Below are 23,767 nucleotides of genomic sequence, written 5' to 3'. Positions count from 1 at the left end.
CTTTCACTCACAGAAGATAGCATCATTTAGGCTTTAGGGGAAAACTGGTTGTTTCCTTCCTGTAACACAACTTGTTTAGTTTCCGTTCTGTGTGGATGAACGTCTTACAACAATGCTTTTTACTATTAACAGTACGTTGATTAGTCACTGTCCATTTGACTCTCCCAATGACTTTGATTTACTCCTAAATGAAAGAAACTTAAAAAAAACACCAAAGAATATCAGGGACAAGGAGAAGCATAATAGGCTTGATACAAACATTAAATATATTATTTCAAGACATCAGTAATATCCAGGTTATATAGTTTGTATTCAATACAGATAAAGATCCCACTTCAATTCTTAAGATATTAATTGGAACACATTTGTTCGGATGCAGATCAGGTATAAGAATGTTAATCATATGAGTCGATATTTGATATCAGTCAGTGTTTAAACTGGTACAAAGCAAGTTTGCTTTATATGTTGGAGATCCATCCAATACATTAAAGAACTACAGGTTTAACATCATGACACACTAATGTTCACATCAGTTTCTGTACACATTGGAATATGAATGAGCCAGTCAAATGAAACAGCACTGAAATCTAAACTCGATCTGTCTGTAAACTTGATGAATTTATATTTGTACATCAACAATCCTGAGCCAACGTGTGCCTTAAATACCTCAATGAGGTTGATATCATTTTGTGAAGATCTTTTTCAGTGAAAGTTGCTTCATAAATGTACAAATTAAAGATAAATCTCATTGAGAAAATAAAGAGTTGGTCGCTTGGTTTGGGTTTGAAATAAAAAGTACTTGGTTAGTGTTACAGAAATATGATGATTAGCACTAAAATCCATCCTTTGTACTTCTTCACTGTCTCCCTAATGGATGCCATTATTAAACTTGACATGCAGTTGCTCTGTAAACTACCACAAGTTGTATGTTCTTGAATGTAACTCTAGTTCACTTCAGCCTGCATGAAGGAATGACCTATGAGGTTATTTTGGGGAGGAGGGCAGTCTCATCCAACTCTACATGAAGACAGTTTAGAAAAGAAATCAAGAGAAATAAAAAAGATAGTAAACTTGATAAACAGAAACTGAAACACATTGGATCTCCAGAATATAAAAACATCCTTCGAGTCTGACTTCAAAGTGTCATATAAACCCTTGTTTCACACAATTAATATTCTTGTAGTTGCAATCTTGAAAAGGTGAATATTTCAGACAGATGTTGATTCAGGTTTGAATGGGTTCAAATAAAAAAACAAAAACTTGATGAGGATGTTTGTTGATGTGATCATCTATTGTATTACCATTAAAGCTCTTCATGTGTGAAGAACCAAAAGCAAACATTCATTTAGTGTTCATCACGCTAAGCCTGGACTTCCCTGAAATGTATTGACAATACTGGTGCTTTTTGAACCCGTTCTACCTGTTTCGCCTGCGATGGTCACTGTTTCTTGCTTGTCATTTAATTTGTTGCTTATCTTTATTGTTGGGAAAATCACAAAACTGTTTCCTCAATTAGTTTTTTCACTGACGTCAGATTATATAACCTGTGATGAAGAATACTTTATTTCCTCACTGCTCACAAAGTTTATGTTTTTTCTTAAATGGTCGCTATTTCGTCCCAGTCATTTTTTCACATTGTTAAATTATTTTTATTTTTTTTCAATTTCAGTCATATAACATAAAATTCAATAAAGGATAATATTTGATCAGAATTGGTAAGATTTTTCTGCTTTGTTCTTTGACTCTGTTTCTGCTGTATGAGGATATATGCTAAATAACATTACTTTTTGATAACAGTTTAGATTCAGCATAAACAGTCATTCATCTATTTTCTGTATTCGCTTAATCCAATTCAGGGTCACAAGCAACTGGAGCCTATCCCAGCTGTCATTGAGTGAGAGGCGGGGTGCACCCTGGACGGGTCGCCAGTCCATCTATCAATTTGGATTTAACATCAACGATCAATGAATAGGAAAAAAAATATTTTTCTCAGAATGAGTTATTTCTTTATGTTTCTGAGTAATTTTTGCTTTAAAGCATGACCGTTTCAGGAAGCCAAGCAAGGTTTAAAGAATAACATTCAAAAATCAAGGGCTTTTTTCATTTGACTTGATCATCTACAGTATTTCTATTTACTCTCTTGTAGATCGAAACTGAGGTAAACATAACCCAGTCGCCAGGACAATGTGTAACCATTTGATGTTTTTGGAAACAAAAACACATTTAGATTGTCTATCCTCTAATTTATTTTCTCTGGATTCATATATAAACCAAAGCAGCTTGGTAAAGTTTAGAAAATGAAATATCTGCTTATAGCTAGAATGTAAAATAACTGGTCATGATGTGGATATATGATATATGATTGGTATTTAATACAAGGCCAGTTGCCAGGAAAATTAGGTAGACACTGTGTGCATGAGTTTAAACACTGTTAAATACTTATGCATGAAATGCAGACATTGCAGGTATTTCTGTTTCCAAAAATGTGAGTTGAAATGTGTTTTTCTTGGCGACTGAGCTGGAGAAACATTCATTGACTGTCATCTTTTAAACCTATATTTCCTGACAACATACTGAACAATGATGCTGTTGTCTGAACCCATTTCTCCTGATCAGGAATCTTTCACCACGGCGCAAGTTTCTTTTTTGAGTGTCGTGTTTTCTTTTCATTTTGTTTGGATTACTTTCACAAGGAAAATTCCAAGAACGTATTTTTAAATCTGTCTTTCACTCAGAAGATAGCATCATTTAGGCTTTAGGGGAAAACTGGTTGTTTCCTTCCTGTAACACAACTTGTTTAGTTTCCTTTCTGTCTGGATGTACGTCTTACAACAATGCTTTTTACTATTAACAGTACGTTGATGAGTCACTGTCATTTGACTCTCCCAATGACTTTGATTTACTCCTAAATGAAAGAAACTTAAAAAAAACACCAAAGAATATCAGTGACAAGGAGAAGCATAATAGGCTTGATACAAACATTAAATATATTATTTCAAGACATCAGTAATATCCAGGTTATATAGTTTGTATTCGATACAGATAAAGATCCCACTTCAATTCTTAAGATATTAATCGGAACACATTTGCTCGGATACAGATCATTTATAAGAATGTTAATCATATGAGTCGATATTTAATATCAGTCAGTGTTAAAACTGGTACAAAGCAAGTTTGCTTTATATGTTGGATATCCATCCAATACATTAAAGAACTACAGGTTTAACATCATGACACAAAAATGTTCACATCAGTTTCTGTACACATTCTGGAGCCTATCCCAGCTGTCATTGAGTGAGAGGCGGGGTGCACCCTGGACGGGTCGCCAGTCCATCTATCAATTTAGATTCAACATCAACGATCAATGAATAGGAAATGAGTCATTTCTTTATGTTTCGGAGTAATTTTTGCTTTAAAGCATGACTGCTTCAGGAAGCCAAGCAAGGTTTAAAGAAAAACACTCAAAATCCAAGGGCTTTTTTCATTTGACTTGATCATCTACAGTATTTTCAGAAATGGTTCAGGCTTTTTCCTGAGTCCTCTACTAGCTATCGCCATCATTAAGTAACACTGACCAAACTTTCAAATGACTTCTTTTTCCTAGTGCTGGTGACTTGCTGGCATCCTGCTCAAAACAACATGTATTTGTTCCTGTGATACATGTTCACAAGCTGACACTTTGCAGTCTCTGCACTTAATGAACATCCACAGCAAAATTTAATAACACTCACAACACTCAATATGAAGCTTAATGATAAGGATTTTGCCTCAGTATGTTTATTCAAATGTATTTGCCTAGAAACAATTTAGAATTTAAATTAGATTTAAACCTTAAAGATTTAAAAAGGTTAAGTGATATGCAAACCAATCTGTTTTTGTTTTCCTTTTCGTGGGAGGGGGGTATTTGACAATTCATAGATTGTGAATGTGATTTAATGTCAGTTTGAACCTGTGGCAACCTGTAGAACCGGTGCATTTCTGGATCTGAAGAAACAAATGTACGATTGTGACTGTCAACGCTACTCACATTTCTTTTTTAAAATGTTCTTCTTTCTTTTTTGTGTGTCAATATGAGGACAACCAGCATCCACTTTGTGGAAAATACTGCAGATCCGAACAAAGAATGGTAATTCTTTTTATATTTCCCTTTTCCAGTGTATTTTCTGAACAAATTAAAGTTGTTTCTCTCGTCACAAAATGATAGAATTATCTGCAATATTTCGGTGGAAAGAGTTAATGAAGAATTAGGAAAAAGCTAAATCTTGTTTTTCATTACACATTATATAATATGATTTAAGTGAAAGACTCATTAAGACAACATCCTAGTGATTTTCCTTGTTAGTGGCAAGAAACTTAAGAAATGACAAGCAAGAAACAGGGAACATTTCACAAGACGCAGAAACTTGTGATAGAGGGTTGGTCACCAGGAAGAACTGGTTCATATAACAACACAATTGGTAAATACGTTTCAATGAAATACAGGATTAACATAATAGAGTCATTGAGAGTTTGCTTTCGTTTCCCCATATATGAAGAGCTTTAATAAAGAAACAGTCAAAGATAAGTCACATTTCACTTCACCTCATTTAGACCTGATGCAAAATGTGTGTGTGTGTCACTACACTAAACCAATGGGGACTTTAGTGGCTAGAAGTAAATCTGCTTACCTTAAAGAGCACAAGCCAACCAGAAGTTTCCCCAAACAGGACGACAACATAATTATCTGATGTGAGGGTAGAAACATAGGAAGGATGAACGCATCCAAATACAGAGAGGTCCTTGAAACAGTTTTTCAGTGAATACATAATAAAGTGAGCAAAAAAAATGAAAGCGTTGGATTGTAGTTTGAGATAAGAAAAAGTTGATATGATGGTCACGGCCCAAGCATGGCTTTCTGTAGACCACACGTAACAAAGAATATTTGGCTAAAATTGAACAATTCTTTAAGTAATTTACTGTTATTTTTACCTCATAATCTTTGGGCACAAAGTTGCACACTGTTGCCTCCAATATTTGAATTGACAAAAAAGGAGAATGGACATGAAGCATGGTTCAGCGCGTCTATGGAAATTTGAAGCTTGTTATATAAAACACAAATAAGTTACCTGTTTACAACTGTGTCTGACGAATAAAGAGCTGCAAATTCCTTACTATCAGTCAAAGATTGTAGAATTCTTTGAGAACAACTTTTAAACAAAGTTTACTTTTTACTGTTGAACAAATGTATTCAAAATATCATCTGGAGATTTAAAAAACGATTGGTGAATCTTATCACATATCTCAATGACACCATGGGCTTAGATTTCACCTTGGGTGCTTGTTTGATCGATTATGATTTCATGAATTTACTTTATAATAACCATAGTTTATGTGTAAGGAAGAAGTGTATTATGTACGATACTTTAAGTACAAACAGTTCACACATTCTATTTGGCATGTTACAATTCTATAAACATAATTCAATAGATATTATATATAATACACAACAGTGTTTTTGTCAAATATATACATTGAATGATGTACACTCACTCATATAAACACATCTGTTTAATCTGCCAGATTAAAGCAGAATATTTATTATCCAGCTGATTATGCTATTATGATCTATTTCTGAGAACTGGGCTTTGTTTGTGTAAAACGATGGATGGTCATGAGTTTTCAGTTCCTGACTCTGCCGTGCCGTCCCCTCTTGAACTTTGTTCCATTTGTGTATCTGATGGGTGCAGATCGTGTTCAAAAGCAGGATTGGTGTGTCCCTGCATGTGCCGACTCTGAACCTCCCCAAAAATCTGAAAAACCTACAAAACACAAAAACGCATTAGTGTGAGCAGACAAACTAAATGCTGGAACGCTTTTTCAAAGAATGAGCGAAAATTCAGAATATTCATGTGACCTTGGATTTTGGAATGAGACCAACTCTGAAGAACCCAATGTGTCCAGTTTCAATCTTGGTGCAGTCAACCACAGTGGATGCAATGTTCTCTGGTGAGGGTCCATCACATAGCACCCCATCCACCTAGAAACAGCAAAATGCACATACAGTTATCGAAAAACCCCATCAGCTCGTTGTGATTTTATCAACACTTAATTAAAATCATTACTTTGTTTCCCAGCTTGGCGTAAACTTGGTTATGGTGAGTTGTGTCTGCCTCGCCTGTAGGGTTGGCTGAGGTTACTGCAATGGGCCCCACCTACAAGAAATAAAAATAGTTGCTCACTCAAGGCATGGTTGATTTTTATTTGTTCTGAAAATGCGCAGTGATCAATATTCACGAGCTATACCAGATTAATAAGGTGTGTGGCTACTGAACAGTCTGGGTTTCTGATAGCAATGCTTTGAGGAGTCCCGATGTGTTTGGCAGCGTCTCCCAAACCGAATGTGTCCATCCAGGGGCCTGTGTGAGACAGGAAGCCGAACACATAAAACCCCAACATGCAGAAGGAACGCACATACAATATTTCACATGCAAATATAGACACAGCCACCTCTGGGTATGACCATGCTGATGGAGGATGGCCACGCAGCCTCCATGAAGTCCAGGAGCAGAGGGCTCAGCAGGTGTCTCACAGGCTCCAGCTGCTTTATGGAGGAGATCCACATAGACATGGGTCGGTCCTGAGCTTGTTTTTTCACCCTGAAGCCAAACAGCACAAATCAATGAGAGGGAAACACAAAACCGATATAAAAAAGGAAGCTCTTATAAAAATGGAAACTTACTTGTAAGCTTTGACAACAGCGTCTGGTCTGTTGCAGGCTGCTACCAGCACATAAACGGTGTCAGTTGGCATTCCACATATGCCACCATTTTTCATGATTTCTGCATGAGGAAAGGAGTGGGGGATAGGAAAAATAAAGCCACAATTAGCATATAAACAACTGTTTATTTCAGATATCAGCACCATTGTATGTTATCTCTCACCTGCAATCTGCTGGACTGACGTGGCCTTGCGGGCCGGTACATGCGGGCAGATATTCGTCCCTCCCCCCACCCCGCCCAGCTTGACTAGAGGTCTTCCGAAGGGGATTTGGGGAGATTGGAATGTGCTATTGAAAATGTTTGCCAGAAAAAAGTAAAAACTGACCAGGCCAAAGATGATGGTGACTCCTATGTCGTAACCATAAGGCAGTGCACCCACTGCATCCAGCAGGAAGCTGATGAGGATGAGCTGGAAGGTGAATGCGTAGACAAACCAGGCAACATTCAGAAACAACGCTGCAACTGTCACCAGTAAGTTAAACAGCATGAAGCCAATAATCCCAACAGCTACATTGAAGCCTCTGGTTTCACCGTAGAGGCCGCCGTATCGTGTCAGCCCCCACACTGTCCACATCACCCCGTAGAGAATAAAGACTGTGCTCTCAAAGGTTTTACCCCGAGCAAACGCTACTGAGCCACACAGCAGCTGCAGCGCCCCACCAGCCATCACCACCCAGGGTAGAACCAGAACAGACAATGGGTTTCTGTCACCAACTGTGGCTGTGATGGCAAAAGTAGCCAGCACACCGCAGGCATGGCCTAAAACCTCTGCATCTGCATATTTAGAGTAGCCCAGGTGAGGAGCGTGTAGCTCCTTATTGTGAGCTCTGAGGGTAAGACTCCTCATCCTGCTTACTACAGCCTTGAAACAGCCCTGCCCTGTAGGAATCATGGTAGTGGAGACCATGTTGAATGAGGTAATTAAAAGCATGCCAGCAGAAGCTACAAATATGGCTGCCTGCACACCCTGAGTGCCTCCTTGGAAGAAGCCCTGAGGCTGCGCTGCAATAGAAATACAATAGGCTACAAAGAATAACTGGTAGAGTCCATCCAGCAAGCTCTTCTGACAGCTGAACAGTGCCAGGATGAAGAAAAGCACTGAGAAGACAACAGGAAAGGGGACAGGGGAAAGAGGCTGAATGGAGTAAAAAGATAACAGAGCACTGTAGCCCTCTGCAAATTTCAGCAGGGCTGTGAAGCCATAGAAAGTGGCAGCTAGCATGTCCATAGCTCGATAAAAGAGGATACACATGCCAAGCTGGAAGACCCCAGCTGTCCACAACCAGGGAACATGACCGACAAAGAGCTGGGGGACCACACCTAACAGGGGACAGGCTAATACAGAGGCAGATAACAAGTTCAGCACCAAACCTACACTCACTGCATCACTACTGTCCTGGTTCTGCTTTGTTTTCTCCTCATCTTTTTGCTTCAGACCCGTTCTAGGAGGTTCCACTTTACCTTGAGTGACTGTGGACAGTAGATGTCCAAAACCAAAGTAAACACCCACAAGGCACACAAGGAGGTAGTTAGCAGCAGTAGCAGACTGACCGAACCCTGCAGCTGACAGGCCAGCAATTTGGTGTGCGCAGGCTAAAGAAATGCAGACAGCTATGACAAACAGAACTATTTTCTTCACAAAAAGTGCAACACTGCCTATGATGAACAAGGCCAAGGTAAATGCTGCCAGGCCAGGGATCAGAGAGGACCTCAGCTCTGTGGGCTGCAGCACCCTCTGTCCTACCAGGATGTACACCAGACCCGTACCACACCACAGAGCAGAGACAGTCAGACATACAGTAGAAAACAGCTGGGCATGGGACAGACTGTGACAGACACCTAAGAGAGAGACGAGGCAGGGTCAGAAAAAAATGTCTGTATGCATCTACAAGGGTAATATTACAGTTAAAAAATTAATACAAACCTGCATAAGCTACAAGGGCTGCAACGATGAGGAGTAAAATCCCCAGAGCAGTGTGAGCGATGAAGTCTTTTTCAGGAGAGCTGGCGTAGTTGTTCACCAAAAGCAGGAGAGAACCTGTCAGTCAAAAACACAGCGATTATCCTAAACTACAGCACAAGAACAGATCAAGTTACAATGCTTCTGTTTTATTGATTTGATTTTTTGTTTCATTCATTCATTTATGTCCCTTCAGAAAATATTTTGCCAAATCAAATGGCATCAAGAAGGTGTCTCTATGTAAGACTAAGAATGTAAAGATTTGGTATGATTATGTCTTTCTTAAAAGGATTTTTTTCTCAGCACGATGATTAAAAATGAAAACAAATAGACATAGCCTTATAATAGCGATAGGTACATTATTTAACACATTTAAAGTGTAGTTCTTCTACTTAAATAACATGTTTTTTTTAAGAAAACGGTACAAAATGGTAAAGTTAAACTTTACAGAACTCGTTATTAAAACTAAAATACGTGGCCCTCTGGCAGTTTAATATACTTTATACACAATTACTAATGATAAAGCAGGCTAATATCATGACAGGACTAATTTCTGTCGCTGACTGACGTATGAAAGGAAAAATTTACCAGCAGAGATGCTCAGAATGCCAACGGAGCCACGCAGCGAGCTTCGTTGAGCCATGACTACAGTCGACTTTTGTCGACTCAGGGCTTGGTTTTATAGGGCGGTGTGTGATGTCAGCACGCAGGAGGAACTTGAGAGAATAGTCGAGGCAAGTGCCTTACCTTATCTTATCTCATCTTCTTCACACCACTCTGGTCTTGGCCGTTAGAGGAAAAGCTTCGCCTTCCTGCGAAATAAAAGAGACCCTTCGGCGCGGGGATTAAAATGCACGTGAAATTATGGCTGGTATCTATCTTTAATGTGAAGCAATGTGAAACTTGTTTTATGTCTAAAGGTTCAGGAATGTAATTGAAAATCTCTTTTTTCCTTTTCCTCTTTAATGTGACGGCTACTACATTTGACTGTTATGAACGCAGTTCTATCTTTTTTACACGCGTACAAATTGTGAATTTCAAAGTGGAGATTATGAATAATGACATACTCGGTGATTTATTTTGATTTCTTGATGTTTTTTTTTTTTTTTCCATTTGGAGGAAAAACATCTATCAAAATCAGATCTTGTCCCCCAAACAAGCTTCTGTTGAACAAAAAGTTTTAGGAGTCAAAACAAATAAAATAATCTTACAATGAAAAGAGTCTGAATAGACTAACTATGCTGTTTAAATGTTTACCTGTCTTATCATAGTGACGATTAAGAGGTATGAGTCAGCACTATTAGCTCCAGGGTGAAAGCTTTCCTGGTTACCTTTATATGTAGCCTATGATGTCACCAGTTTGGACAACAGGTTGAGGGAGGAGACAAAAGAGTATCCTATAAAACGTCTGCCTCAAAGCTCAGCCAGCACATCTCAACTGAAGACCCGATTACGTGCTTCCTTAAACTATCTGTTCAAGGTGAGAAATCTAAATCTTTGATGTCTTTATTGATGTTTTTTTTACCATATCATTTTATAAGAAACGTGTTGACTTTAGATATCCATTAATTAAATAAAAAGCACGACAGATTGTCTGATGTAAGGGGTAAAGACGGTCGATTATATGTTTGATACAACCTCAAGTTTTTTGTTCATTCAGTCAGACTGAGTCATTCAGCAGAGTCTCTTTTCTTCCCGAAACTTAACTAGTGTAAACAGTGTTACTTGGCAGCGTCAGACTGCAGTTAATTGCTCACCTGGCTCTCTAAATCTTTTTATAGGAACATGCAGCAGGTGGCTCAGGAGCAGTTCTCAGCTATTTAAACACTGCACTTCATAAGCCTTTCACTTCACAAGGAAACCAATAGATTGTCACACTTATGGAAGTTGAATTAACGACAGTTTAGCAGAAACAGAAAGTGTTGAAATAAATGCATTTTTTGCGTGTGTTTTACAGTAACCATGGCAAAGCGTGTTGCAGTTATTCTCTCAGGCTGTGGAGTCTATGACGGCACAGAGATCCACGAGGCCTCGGCTGTGCTTGTTCACCTGAGTCGAGCCGGAGCAAAAGTAAGTGCAAGAGAAGAAAAATGTCAGTTTATTTCAGTGTTTTTATCTGTGTCAAACTTCAAGATCCACTCTCAACTCTTATAACGTTCAGGCCGATAACAGACTTAGCTCTAAAGGGAATGTTTAACATGCTGGTGTTTGATTTTAGGTGCAGATGTTTGCTCCAAATGCAGATCAGATGCATGTTGTAAATCACTGTGAGGGCAAACCTACCGAAGAGAAGAGAAACATCCTGCAGGAAAGCGCCCGCATCGCCAGGGGTGATGTGACTGACCTGGCCAAGTTAGAAGTCTCAGCATTTGACGCTGTAATCATCCCAGGTGAGTCGGCCTCAGACATAAATGAGAACGGAGCAAGATAGATGCGACATTTCTTTTTTAACAAGTTCTGTTGCGCTCAATCAGGGGGCTTTGGCGTGGCTAAGAACCTGAGTGACTGGGCCGTGAAGAATAAGGACTGCACCATCCAGCCACATCTGGAGAAGCTCATCAAGGCTTTCCACAAAGCTGGAAAGCCTCTGGGCATGTGCTGCATCTCCCCTGTTCTGGCTGCCAAGATCCTGCCTGGATGTGAGCTCACCCTGGGGCAGGACAAAGAGTGTGAAAAGTGTGTGAAATAGTTTTTTACATAATTTAGATGTTCAAAAAAACAAAACAGAAAACAGTCACACTCAACATTTCTGTCTTTTCCTCCTCAGGTGGCCATACGCTCAGACAGCAGGTGTTCTGAAAGAGATGGGCTGCAAACACGTGAACAAAGATGTGGAGGAAGCTCACGTTGATGTAAAGAATAAGCTGGTCACCACCTCTGCCTTCATGTGCAACGCTCCCTTTCACCAAGTTTTTGATGGAATAGGTGTCATGGTTAAAGAGACTCTGAAACTGGCTTGAAAAGAGTGTTTTTATGGTTATTTTATTTGAAAATATCTCAGATTTGTACACAAACATTGAGTTTAATATTAACTTAACTCACATTTTGTCTGAGCGTTCATCAGATGTTACACTGTCAAAACTGTTGAAGTGTTCAAATTTTTTAATAAAATAACTTCTGGAAAGTACAACCGTGCAATTATTTTTTTTCTTTACAGATGCGAATAACACTGAGATAACTCATTAAAGTCCCTCTCCAATAAAACTGTCAAAAAAAGTGAGATGAGGCAACCCGTGGGCTCCTTGTTAAATATTGGAAAAACAAATCCTGACTGCTTGCTGGGAGTAGCTTTACAGCTAATTTGCATGCAATGTGAAGAGCAGATGAAATGAGAAGTTGGCTTAAGCTGTGTGGAGAAGACAGTAGAAGCAAGGTGGAGCAAGGGCCCATGGCCTCATAGCAGATGGACTAGGATGCAGTGCATTTCTAATCATGTTGCTTAACAGTCGAGTATCATTTAGATCATCTTGCTTCCATTATTTTAACTATGAACCTCAGTTTCAACCATGCCCTTTGTGGAAATACCAGATTGTTAGAACTATTGCATAGGAGACAGGGCAGGAGTATTTTAGGACAGTTTCTTTACAACTACAAAAAAAATAGAGAATCTCTGCATTTCTGTGCTGTGTTCTCTCCTGTCAGACTGGATGCACCCATTAGGGAGCTGCTCCTCTTGAGCTGTTTAAGCCTCCTGAAGAAGGTCTTTAAATGCTGTGGAAGCTACTCAGCATCGTGAAAGAGAAATTAAAGTGAACCCCTTCTCTCTTGTTCAACCATTTATTTATCTGTTTGTTATCTGTGGCAAAATAACACTATCGGTCTATTGTTTTAATAACCAGGAACACACGTAAAATGGATTTATCTTCACAGCACAAGAAATCGGTGGTAGTAGACTGCAATAGACGAGATAGCTCTGAGAAAACTGTCTTTAGAGTTTGTTAAAAAATGTTTGTGTTTAATTTCATGCGACTTGATGAAAGTTTTATCTTTTAAAATCAAATCAACTATTACATTTCTTTATTCGATACAGAATTAGATACACTGAGGAAATAGAAATGAAATTATCGACTATAGTTTGTGAGATAATTTTTTATTTGTTTGTTGTCTCTTTAAAACTTCATCAAGAAGTGCAACAATCATTACAACAACTCAATGTCCACATTTCCCAAACACTGAGACATTTCAACTCTTAATTTGTCGTAAAATATATCTCAGAAACCAATACAGCTCGTGATATACCTGGAACAGGCATTTGGCTTTTAATATAACTCAGATATTCTGCGAAAGTGTAAAAGCAAATATTGTCAAAACTCCAGTAATCATTCAAATGCTTTTGTTGGAGAAATTGTTGAACTGGTCCACTCCACAAGCCAACTCTGTCGACTTGAATTTCCTTGGACGATCAGGATCCTGACAGCAAAACATTTCAAACAAAAAGACCAACCAGATCAATACACAATGCAAGTCTAACGCTCCCAAACTGTAAGCAGACCATAAAAACCGTTCCTCTCACCTGTATGGGGTAGGCACAGGTTGGAACATAACGGATCACAAAGCCACAGCGCCTCCTCTGGGATGTGTTGGCATCACTTGCGTGGACAAGAAGTCCATCGTGAATCTGTTCAAATAATATCATGATTCATTCAGCTTAAATAATTAAAGACCTGTTTAAAAGATGGTATAGCAAAGAATATACAAAAAAAGAGTCAATTAAAAAAACTAAACTCACAGACATCTGCCCAGCTTTCAGAGGGCAGAACAAAGCTTCCTCCTCCTGCACCAGCTCCTCTGGGATCTCCTGGTTGACTGACAGCATGTTTCCAGGGCGGGTGGCTTGGTGATGGGGCAACATGCCAGAGCAGTGGCTGCCTACATCCAGAGCACACATGGCAGTGAGGAAGAGTTCTGATTTTGATAATCAGTTTCTACTTGCTATTTTATTCAGTTCACTTATACGTAAAAAATTAATTAATTAAAAAAAAAAACTTGTAGATTTAGGTGGGAGTCAGCAGACATTTATTCAGCTGCAGTTGAGCTAAGACTCCGGCTTACATAAAAAGTACATATGCAGCTTAGGTACCTGGGATGACCTGAAGGGCACCGTTTTCTTTCAGTGAGTCATCCAGAGCGAGCCACACAGAGAGAACAGGGCCACCAGCAATACCCCAATACCTGTGAACAGAATACTCACATTCAGACAAAAGAAAGAAAAGTAGAGAAAAACAGTATACATTCTTTCCTTTTAGAAAGTCGGATTCACCTCATATCCTGGTGCCAGGCCACATATGGAAGTCCATTCTCTCCATCACTTCCATCAGGTTTGGTTTTGTTCTCTTCGTTCTCCTGGGTGTGACCTGGTTTGAGTGTCGGGTATTTACAGATGAAGCGGGAGTCCAGCAGGATGACGTCAGGCCCCAGGATGGCTTGGATCACTTGCAGGATACGGGGGTGTTTGGTCAGGTTCATCGCCCACGGATACTGAAGATGAACATTGTGGAGGCTGTACTGAGTGTACTCTACACCTGGGGATGCAACAAGTACAAAACAAATGTATTAAATCGGAAAAATCTCAGGTTTTCTTTCTTTTTTATTTATAATGACTTCACAAGGCAGCAGCCGCGGCTATTCAGAGACAACACGGGAAGCCGGACAGCCTCTCCCATTCTCTGGCGAAATTGCTACATCTTCAATGTTAAATTGACGATAAAAGAGTTATTCACAAAACACAAGATATGCCCAATACTGCATTTACTTTCATAACTACAACATGTTGTCCTGTAGCTTAATGAAGTGATTTGTTCTGAAATCGCCGCCGTTCACTGAGGAAATCATGTTATGAAGCCGCCACTAACAGCCAGGCTTCCGAGCCGAGGGCTGCCCGGCTTCGAGGAGGGGGCGGGAGAGTCAAGTTTTTTTCTACAATTCTAGGTCATCATTGGCTAAATCAACAAAAACACATCACTTCCGAGGCTGCTCGGCGTCTCTGGGGGTAGATTAGATGTGGGTGTGTCAAATGAGGGGCTGTGTCGTGATGATTGGAGTTAGTGTTTGTCCATCAGATCTTGTGGCAGCCGAATTTTTAAGCGGGGAGAAGCACGCTGGAACTTCAGTCCCAAAGCGGATACGAAAGAGACTGGTTGTCTGTGAAAATGCTTTCGGAGTTTCACTCATTTCCCATCGTTTCCATTTCCATCCTTTACACACATACACTTTTGTAAATATTACACTGTAAATAAGAAACACATCCTTGTTGTTTAGAAGTTTTGTCAATCATATTCCTGTTGTGCATTTGTTTGTCGTGTTACCTAGTAGTTTTGTCACAATGGCGTAATATGGGCTTCCCCTGTTTTAAAAGTCAGCAGCGGCCACTGCAAGGCAGTAATGAAGAATTAATACCCAAGCAAAACTACTGTATGTGGAAGTTATCATTACTGAGGATGGACAAAAAGACAAGAACAACAAAAGAATATCATAGAACTTTATATGCTCCTTACCAAATTCCTCCTCCATCTTAGAAAAGGCCTGTCGGGCCTCCCTCAGCTCTGTCTCATTCAACACAGGCAGTGGTGAGAGGAAGCCCTGCTGCTTGTAGCTCGCTTGTAGTTCAGCTGTGGATGAAGTCATCTTTGTTGGGCTGTTTCACTGCTGATGCCTCAGGTTTTCTGCTTCCAAAATTTACAACGTAGAGACTGATGATGATGGCTGAGATTAAAGAGTTGCAAAAAGACAGAAAGGATAGTCAAGCAGTGGTAAAATGCTTTAATAGTTTGGTATTTATTGGTATGTTTTCCTTTGGGTTCATAGAAATGAATGCTGCTCTGCCCCTGAAGCCCTGAAGAGGAAACCAGTCACACACAGTAGATCACAATTAACTCAGCCTTCAAGACCAATATAACCAGGCACCACTGTCAAAACTGTCAAAATTATGCTTACTGTCCATGTTGGCAGTCTTTTTTTTTCTTTTTTTTAACTTGCTGACTGAAACAGGTCCAGAAAAGAAACATCATCCCGATCTTAATGGACACTGAACACAGTCATGCACTCAGACAACCAAACTGTCTGAAAACAGTTCTGTTGTCGCAAAATTACAAGAAAAAGAAAAACAGTTAACACAGTGAAAGTGAATAAAAATGTCTTCCCTGAAGTACAATCTTTTGCATCCCAGTGCAGCTGCTTGTGGACCGTCCTACTCCTGAGTCAGCACCCTGAAACCTTCACTTTACAGGAGAAGCTTGTTAAACATGACGTTCCTATACACAGGGCTGCCTCATGAGTTATCAAAAGGAAACAGATAACGTGAATGACGAAGATTAGGACTATTTTTAACTTTCTTTTGAAGTTCGTCCTGATTGAACTTATTACTGTATCAGCCCAATTTTTTTTCACTCGTCACAATCTGATATTTAACTTATTTAGTTCCTGGACAGAAACTCAGAGACTGACAGAATGATGACTGATCACAGGCAAAGGCAAAATTCATATTGTGTGTGATGAGAGTGTGAGGACAGCTGAGCAAAGATGGAATGTGAGTGAGGAATAATAATCACAAGATTCCTGCCAGCGTCAATCTTTTTACCTAAGGACTCTCTATTTCAAATAATTCCATTGTTACTGTTTTCCCTGGTCAGTCTTTTCTGTCACTTATATGTTTTTAAGAATATCATCACATCAATTGTTTTGTGTTTATGTTATTATTCTTGAATATTGGACAATGCAAATGAAAAATACAAAGAGGAATTACAAGAATTTACAATTTTCGTACATTTATTTCAGTCGAGCACATTTTTTTTTCATTGTCATCTTTCCATTGTTCTCGTTCAAAATTTTTCTTTACAGTCATTGTTTTAGGCGTTTGCATTTGCTGTCTGACTGTGTTGTTGTGAATTTCTACTCTGCATTTCCTTTCTATATCAATGCCACATGTTTAGTTCTTGCCACATATGGAGGGTAAATTAAAAAATATAAATGGGATAGATAAGTGATCCAGCTCTAAACAACTGTCAACGTTTTGTTTAAAAACTGAGAAAATAGTTTGAGCATGCAGATAGTTGCAATGCAATGCTGCCCCCTGACGTCTGATAGAGGACATCCTTGTCATGTCATGCTGACTCTTTGTGTATGTGTGTAGATTAGGAATTAAACAATGGATTTTGACTTGCCATCTTGGACAGGAACAATATGAACGTGCTGGAAAACACTTCACAGAGGGAAAACCCCTGATCTCCCACTGGTCAGCTCTATCGTTGGGTTGATATGCGTCAGCGGTTTTGGTTAAGATGAGGATCAGTAACCAGGAAATAACAGCAGAAATCCATTCAGAGAGCAAACATGAGCAGCGTTTCTTTGAAATAGCTACTCACACTCCCTTATATGAATTTATTTCGTTATCACAAACACACTTTATTATTAGTTACAAGGTAATATGAAAACATTTTTATAGGCTTAAAATCACTAAATGTAAAAAGAAAAAAAGTTTTAAAATAAGCTCACAGACTGAGGGTAAGCTCAACAATTGTTTTGATGGCTTACTATGAAAATCAGAGTACATGACAATTCTTTGCATAAAAGAAAGATTTTAAACAAATAATCACATTGGGACATATGAAAAAGATATACAATATCTATACAATTGGCAGAAATAAAAATTGCTTGAAGAGTCTGATTTTACTCCCACTGTAATGGTGCCGTGAAGCTTTACCAGTGGCTGTCCAAATTCTTATAGTTTCTGACACAATTAACGACTCTCATTTTCGAGACTGAAACTCATTTTAGTCATTGAATGAACTGATTCCAAGACCTCTCCCTCAGAACCTCAGCCAGACTCTTTGTCCCTGTTTGTGTGCTTCGGACAGAGTGGGTGGTGCTGCTTTCTCTTCTCTTCATTTTGTGTCCTCTTGTCTCTCCCCAGAAGGTGCTGCTCGTTATTGCAGCGGTGGATGAGCACCGGGTCCTTGTTTGGAGGTGTTTTCTGTAACAACAGTCGCTGCAGCATCTGCTTGTCTGACCGCTCTCGTCTGAAGTCATCCTCATAAATCTTGAGCTGTAGCCATTTTAGAACAACAAAAAATAGGATCACTAGAGTTCACCAGACTCGACAAACAAAGATCTTTAAGACATTAAGGTGACAGCTCAGTGTGTATTTATCTCCCAAAAAATTCTTGCGATGAGGATAAGGAAAAGTGGCAATAATTTAAAGTCATTTGAGGATTGTTCAATTTAGAATACACTTCATTTTAGATCATATGATTCCTATAGTTTAATATGCTGCTGCAAACTCTTTATTAAACCAATTCAGCTTGATAAGCGGAGGACAAATCTACCTTCGGGTATAAATAAAGTCACCTTACCTTACCATATAACGTCTTTAATTACACACATTAAACAAAATCATGAAGAATTGCAAGAATTTTCACTCAGCTCAGGCTTAGACGACATATTTGGCAGCTGTATAGGTGTGATTACAGATAATCAAACATTACCTGTTCTTGCAGTAGTGCCACCTGTTGGCGCATTTCCTCCCTCTTCTTCCTCAGCTTTCGGTTTTCCTGCAGCGTGTGCTTGTGGTCGTTGTGCTCGGTCTGATATTCTGCTTCATAAATCTCAGTCTGGTGACACATCAACATGGCCGTGAGCCAGTGTTAAAGCCACATTTTGGGATCTGCAGGTCTATTTGTTTTTCATTTCTGACTGGTCCAGAGCCACCACTTGGTGGCGCAGTTGACTGTCTTATTGAAGCCTCTGTTTAAGTATTGAGCGAATCTTTACCCGGCAACAGTGACTTGATATCAGTTCTGTTCTCCTCACATTAGACATTTAAAACATTTTTTGAGAGTAGCCCACCTGACATCTTCGTGCCTCCAGCTGCTCTTTTAAATCTTGCACTTCTTGCTGAGAATTTCCCAAAGATCCCAGTGAACCACTGCTCTGGCTTTTTCCCTGCCATCCTGCCTCTGGGCTGGAGGAAGCTGGGGAAAAGGTGGATACAGGGTTGTACCCTGAAACGTGGCTGTGTGACAGGTTGGGTCTTCCGAGGGGATTGGTGGTGGTGTATGATCCGATCATCCCAGCACTAAAGCTGCCCTTCGGTGAAAAGGTAAGATGAGGTGATGAGCTACATGCTGGTCTAACAGCAGACAACACTCAAAGAAATTGAAATAACAAACTGAGCAGGTGCACAGACCCACTGCCAGGAAAAATACCTGTTTGACAGGTTTGCAGTTGCTTTCTGGGCGATGCATCCTGTTCTCCAGCAGCCTGACATACTCCTGCATCTCCTGGTTCTTCTTCAGCTCCATCATCAGCGTCTGCTCATAATACTCCTTTGCACTCTGTAATTCAAAATACAGCAGTAAACATCACACATGTACACCACATCAATAGCTGTCTGTAGCAAGGAATTCCCCCATGTACCAAATTGCCACCCACTTCCACTGCAGTGTACAGGCCATTCCAGTAAGCTTGTGATTGTGTGGGTGTTTACTTGTTGCTGTTCAGCTTTGAGAAGCAGTCGGCTGTTTAGCTGTTTGATGGCACTGTTCTCCAGCTCCAAAGCCTCCACTCTGTGCTGCAGACCCAGCGTGGCACTGCGGTATACCTGGTCCCATTCCTCATTCAGCTTCATCAACTGTGGTTGATAAAAATCATCACTGTCAAGGCCTCCACTGCAGTAATCAATAACATCATTCATTTCACCATTACTGCTCTCCTCTATAGTCTGTCTCCACAACAATGTGGGCATCAGAAAGGGAGGTGAGGCACTTCTCTCTGCTCTCTGTACATCACTAAATCTCTAACTGCATTACAGTTACTGTTATTAAGCATCATGTAATTTGAATTAAAGACCAAACTGTGAAAAATGTATCTTTTCACAGCTTGGCAGCACTTCTTACACCCACATTCTTCCTCAGGTTTTCAGAGAGAACTAAATGTAATTGCCATCATCAGTTAATCAGCGGACCTGTAGAGAATCTGGACCGGTTTAGTGAGATGTTGTACCTCTTTGTTTACTCTGCGGAGCTCAGTATTCTTGTTGAGCAGCAACAGTTTCTCCTGATCGGTGGAAGTGACTGTCAGACTCTCAGTGATCAGAGTGACCTGTTCCTCTGTGGACAGCAGCCTGTCCCCCATGGGGTTCATATTCTCTGCCCTGCACAAACACACACCAACACACAGACACAGGGAATGAGGACACTATGTTCCATAAATAAAACTGATCATGATGAACATTAGACGAGGTTTTCTATTAATAAGCAAACACACGTATGCACAAAAGAAAGTCAAGGTACTTTTGAACACCCACTCGCATAGAGTGCACTTACAGAGAATGAATCGAACAGCAGCTATTATGCAAACCCACGCACACACACATTTGCAGTCACATTATACACTCAAGACATTCAAACACACACATCTGAGCACATTTTGTTGTATTTCTCTGCATCTGCTCTGCTGGCCAATCAAAATCTCTGTTTATGATTAGATGTATTTGTGCACTGATAGCCTGGGGAAACAATGTGGGTGATGATCCCTGGTAGATGTTGATTTCTAGCGAACCTCTTGCAGAAAATGAAAATACAGTATTTGCTTGGATTAATTAGTCAAACTAGGTTATTTTCCATCAGCTCTATTGCTCTATATCCTATCTGGTATTAAAGTAAATGCTGACAGGGAGGCAGAAGAGAAGCCCTGAGGGAATCTGCTCATAGAGAAGCACACAACTCAGCGTGAAACCCCTCCAGGGCTTCTTCACACAAACATACTGGTGGACTACTGTAACCTCAAAGAGTTTAGTACTACAAAGAGTCACAATCTGCAATCACCTCTCATCCCCCTTAGGGCTAAACTCCTCCACAAATACATGCTTTCATCCACTTATGTGCAGTGTCCCGCTATGTGAAAAACCTGTTACACAATATCAGAGAGTTGCATTGTCAGATGAAGGTTATATAAATAGGAACATGCAAGTATTTGTAATACCAAAATAACGTATAAGAAATAGATTTTGCGTGTAAAGTAAAATTTCTATTCGAAATGTGATGCAATTTGTCCAATAATAATTGACAGATTAAATAGTTCTGTGGAATGTGAAATCATAAGAGTAGTTTGATATAGCTAATGAGACAGATTAGCTTAGCTTAGCTTAGCATAAACAACATAGGTAACCTCAGCAAAAGTAATTGGGTTGTATATAGTTTTTATTTTACTGTAATATGAGTTATGTTTTTAGATTCAATTTGTGTTGTCACATTTTCTCTTTGTCCAAGTTTAGATAAACATAGTAAGACACTGGTAGATGGTTGCTTGTAGCTTGTAGTGGACAGAGTTTGTTAACTACTCCTCTACAGATGTTAATCAATCATCATGTTATGTTCTTTTGGAGGGTATGCAAAGACACGGTACATTAACAAGAAAATGAAAATAGTTTCAAATGGATGCAACTCTCCTTGAGTACCTACATAGTCGGCTTTGTGAAGAGTCTGTGTCTGGATTTACAGTTATACTCACATTTAGACAGCAGTTAAAGAATAGACCCACGCAGACCCTCTTTCAACAAGTGTAAAAACACTTCTTTTTCCCTTCAGTCTACTTTGAAGATCTAAATTCCAGTATAAAACCAAGTGCACTTCAGCTGTTTAAAAAAAAGTTTACATTAGTCCGTACACACAGATATAAAAACCAGGAACAGGCCTTGAGTGTATTTGCTAAATACTGACCTAGGCTTTTATGAAAATTTATCAGAGCCACCAGATAATGTGAAATATGTGCTGTTGACTAAACTCATTTTCAGAAAATATACACTCCTTAAGCAAGGTTATGTTTCCAGAAAGTGTTTTTTCGATAGATATGTTGTTGTTTGTGTAAAACTCATATTGTCCTATTAGGTACTGACAAATGCTACTTTGTCAGTACTAAGTTTACTAAAGGGGAGTCTGAGCGTACACTCTGTACCCTGTCACCCCTCTTCGTTCTGCAAGGTAGGAAAAGGCTTAAGCGGAGGCTGTTTGATGCCACTACTAGGTGAATCATTTCCTCTAAATCCCCTGCTCTGCTTTGGAAGTGTACTACAAAGATAACAGTTGAAATTGAATTCAATTAATTGAAACAAAGCCTAATTTCAGTGGCCAATATAGCATGAAATGCTAACTCACCCATGTCCAATACCCTGTCTTGGCAAGTCAGTTCTGTATATTCAGCTGTCCTATTGGGACCACAACAATCTCCATGTTCTCTTGATCCAGAGCTTTTTCGATTTTCTGATTTTCTGACAATGGATGAACACTGTGTGACCCAGTTTGTCAAAGTTTTCAATTGCAGGCCATTGTGTAAGGACACCTAAATGCCACTGCTTTTTCTTTTCTTTTATGTGCTTCTTTTCTATTCTTTTCTTCTACATGGTAGTTCACTGTCTTGGCATATGACAGAGAGAGAGATAATGTCTTTCCTTCTTGCTAATGGTGTCCCTGAAAAATAATACTCAGAACAAGACTCTGTGTGTAACCAGCCAATGGCCACAGCTGAGTTGCCTAACAAAGGGACAGGACTGGGGAGTTTCACTCCTGATCAGATATATCATTTCAGACATGTCACATGGTAAACTAGTTATTCGTTTAAGTAGTGTGGACATGGCCTTTACCAAATGTGTCCACATTAAGGACAATGGCTGTTACCATAAAGAAGAAATTTTATTTCAGGTCAAAGGCTTGACATTATATAACAGATAGCATTTTATCAGCCGTTTTTACAACATAATGGAGTCAGTGAAACAACGACCTGAAGCCTACATCTTTATGACCTCATGGGAAACTTCGCTATACCTCTTCACTCCCCCTCTTACTGGGCTGAATTTCGTCATTAAACTATCCGAGCATCTCTATCTGTAATGAGGGTTTCATATATTTTGAAATACTGTAGATCACAGTTATACAATTCTAAAAAAAAAAAAGAAACTCAATCAACTATCATATATTCTTGATTTATCTTAAACCACTACGTGAGGAAAATAAAAAATACGGGCGTGGACACAACTACGGCAAGTTTGTACAATACAGACATAACCGTACAAGTAAATACCACTTTAAAAGAAAACAATATACCAAAATGTGCACAGTTTATGGCTTACGTCAGGAAATTGTTTAAGATTACGCTCTCCTGCCTTCCTGTTTTTGCGTATAATGTAACGTATATACAAACCATAATTCTTCGGGTGATTTGTGTTCCTGTCGGCTCTCAGGGTAGCTGCTGTCACTCTTAGGTGAAGTGTTTTTCTGTGTCCCTGCTGCTGCTGATGGTGAGGCAGATAACAATGAGGATGATGACAAAGAAAGCAGGTCTCCATCCATGACCGATGACATTTTAAAATTTTCATAAAGTCTTCAACAAAGTCTCATCACAATGTCTCCCCTCGGCATGTGGTGAGAAGTATAAAGAATGAAGTCAGTATTGATATGAAACAAAAGAGGAAGGAGCTAAAACCAAGAGCCACATGATGCAAAGAAAAGGAAGTGACAAGCTGTTTCAGCGTTACGTGCCGGAGGGCCTGTCCCACTGTGGTTATTTATATATAGTACCTCGCATAAAGTCATCATGCAGTCTTCGTTTACGCAGTTGGCTTTAAATCATTTGGAAGATGTGGGAAAGTCCACTCAGAGCTGAATATGTGTGCGTGTATGCGTGTGCGTGGGTGTGTGTGTGTGTGCGTGTGCGTGCGTGTGTGTACGTGTGTGGGGTACGTGCATGTGTGTGTGTGCGTGCGTGTGTGGGTGTGTGTGTGGGAGGGGGTAGGGTTGTATGTGGGCTGTGTTTTTAATTGTGTCTGTGTCCTGATGACTGTTTGCATGTTAACTGAGCTGTAATGTTTTCAAATGAGCCAATCAAAAAGGCACTAATGGGTGGGAAGCTGAATAGATGTGCATAATTTCTACATGATAATATAATGCAAGAAGTGTAACAGATAATAATAATGTTGATGCACATATTTATTCATGACATATGATCAGGGTAATTGCATGCACTGGTCTGCTCATTACAGGTTAATTAGTAAATCACAGGT

The 23,767-nt window shown here is 39.5% G+C and overlaps 4 protein-coding genes across 4 annotated transcripts; 1 reads left to right on the top strand and 3 right to left on the bottom strand.

Annotated features, from left to right (window-relative positions):
- Positions 1–5,529: 5,529 nt before the first annotated feature.
- Positions 5,530–9,361, bottom strand: LOC142397146 (uncharacterized). Its single transcript, XM_075480489.1, has 9 exons — positions 9,307–9,361; positions 8,683–8,796; positions 6,921–8,597; positions 6,719–6,818; positions 6,487–6,635; positions 6,283–6,395; positions 6,102–6,191; positions 5,894–6,016; positions 5,530–5,798 (listed from the first exon to the last, which is right to left on the bottom strand). The coding sequence occupies exons 1-9, from the start codon at positions 9,359–9,361 to the stop codon at positions 5,649–5,651; spliced, it is 2,571 nt and encodes an 856-aa protein (XP_075336604.1). The 3' UTR covers positions 5,530–5,648.
- Positions 9,362–10,138: 777 nt separating this feature from the next.
- Positions 10,139–11,816, top strand: LOC142397254 (glutamine amidotransferase-like class 1 domain-containing protein 3, mitochondrial). Its single transcript, XM_075480597.1, has 5 exons — positions 10,139–10,198; positions 10,676–10,788; positions 10,937–11,108; positions 11,193–11,394; positions 11,486–11,816. Exons 2-5 carry the CDS (start codon positions 10,681–10,683, stop codon positions 11,676–11,678), a joined length of 675 nt encoding a protein of 224 aa, XP_075336712.1. The 5' UTR covers positions 10,139–10,198; positions 10,676–10,680; the 3' UTR covers positions 11,679–11,816.
- A 1,225-nt stretch (positions 11,817–13,041) lies between these two features.
- On the bottom strand, positions 13,042–15,342 carry LOC142397145 (L-threonyl-[L-threonyl-carrier protein] 4-chlorinase-like). The gene is made up of 6 exons (XM_075480487.1): positions 15,213–15,342; positions 13,979–14,240; positions 13,799–13,890; positions 13,448–13,587; positions 13,232–13,336; positions 13,042–13,128 (listed from the first exon to the last, which is right to left on the bottom strand). Exons 1-6 carry the CDS (start codon positions 15,340–15,342, stop codon positions 13,042–13,044), a joined length of 816 nt encoding a protein of 271 aa, XP_075336602.1.
- Positions 15,343–16,506: 1,164 nt separating this feature from the next.
- LOC142397253 (uncharacterized) lies at positions 16,507–23,164 on the bottom strand. Its single transcript, XM_075480596.1, has 7 exons — positions 22,909–23,164; positions 19,714–19,864; positions 19,199–19,342; positions 18,918–19,046; positions 18,559–18,798; positions 18,198–18,323; positions 16,507–17,758 (listed from the first exon to the last, which is right to left on the bottom strand). Exons 1-7 carry the CDS (start codon positions 23,067–23,069, stop codon positions 17,531–17,533), a joined length of 1,179 nt encoding a protein of 392 aa, XP_075336711.1. The 5' UTR covers positions 23,070–23,164; the 3' UTR covers positions 16,507–17,530.
- Positions 23,165–23,767: the final 603 nt, after the last annotated feature.

This window comes from Odontesthes bonariensis, chromosome 13, assembly GCF_027942865.1.
Source record: "Odontesthes bonariensis isolate fOdoBon6 chromosome 13, fOdoBon6.hap1, whole genome shotgun sequence".
Taxonomy (NCBI): Eukaryota; Metazoa; Chordata; class Actinopteri; order Atheriniformes; family Atherinopsidae; genus Odontesthes; species Odontesthes bonariensis.
Note: the sequence above shows the minus strand (reverse complement) of the source record. Positions and strands in the feature narration are given on the sequence as shown.

Bases quoted from the DNA above. Each gene is read 5' to 3' on its own strand.
- LOC142397146 (XM_075480489.1), bottom strand. From the start codon at position 9,361: ATGGCTCAACGAAGCTCGCTGCGTGGCTCCGTTGGCATTCTGAGCATC. The intron at 8,797-9,306 runs GTAAATTTTTCC...TTTGACTGACAG, and splicing joins CATTCTGAGCATCTCTGCTG to GTTCTCTCCTGCTTTTGGTG. The intron at 6,396-6,486 runs GTGGCTGTGTCT...TGTCTCACACAG, and splicing joins CAGCATGGTCATACCCAGAG to GCCCCTGGATGGACACATTC.
- LOC142397254 (XM_075480597.1), top strand. From the start codon at position 10,681: ATGGCAAAGCGTGTTGCAGTTATTCTCTCAGGCTGTGGAGTCTATGAC. The intron at 10,789-10,936 runs GTAAGTGCAAGA...GTTTGATTTTAG, and splicing joins TGAGTCGAGCCGGAGCAAAA to GTGCAGATGTTTGCTCCAAA. The intron at 11,109-11,192 runs GTGAGTCGGCCT...GCGCTCAATCAG, and splicing joins TGACGCTGTAATCATCCCAG to GGGGCTTTGGCGTGGCTAAG.
- LOC142397145 (XM_075480487.1), bottom strand. From the start codon at position 15,342: ATGACTTCATCCACAGCTGAACTACAAGCGAGCTACAAGCAGCAGGGC. The intron at 13,588-13,798 runs GTACCTAAGCTG...CTCTGGATGTAG, and splicing joins TGCCCTTCAGGTCATCCCAG to GCAGCCACTGCTCTGGCATG. The intron at 13,129-13,231 runs GTGAGAGGAACG...TTTTGCTGTCAG, and splicing joins CCTGTGCCTACCCCATACAG to GATCCTGATCGTCCAAGGAA.
- LOC142397253 (XM_075480596.1), bottom strand. From the start codon at position 23,069: ATGTCATCGGTCATGGATGGAGACCTGCTTTCTTTGTCATCATCCTCA. The intron at 19,865-22,908 runs GTTTGTATATAC...GTGTTTGTGCAG, and splicing joins AAATCACCCGAAGAATTATG to GGCAGAGAATATGAACCCCA. The intron at 19,047-19,198 runs GTAAACACCCAC...TTTGAATTACAG, and splicing joins TCAAAGCTGAACAGCAACAA to AGTGCAAAGGAGTATTATGA.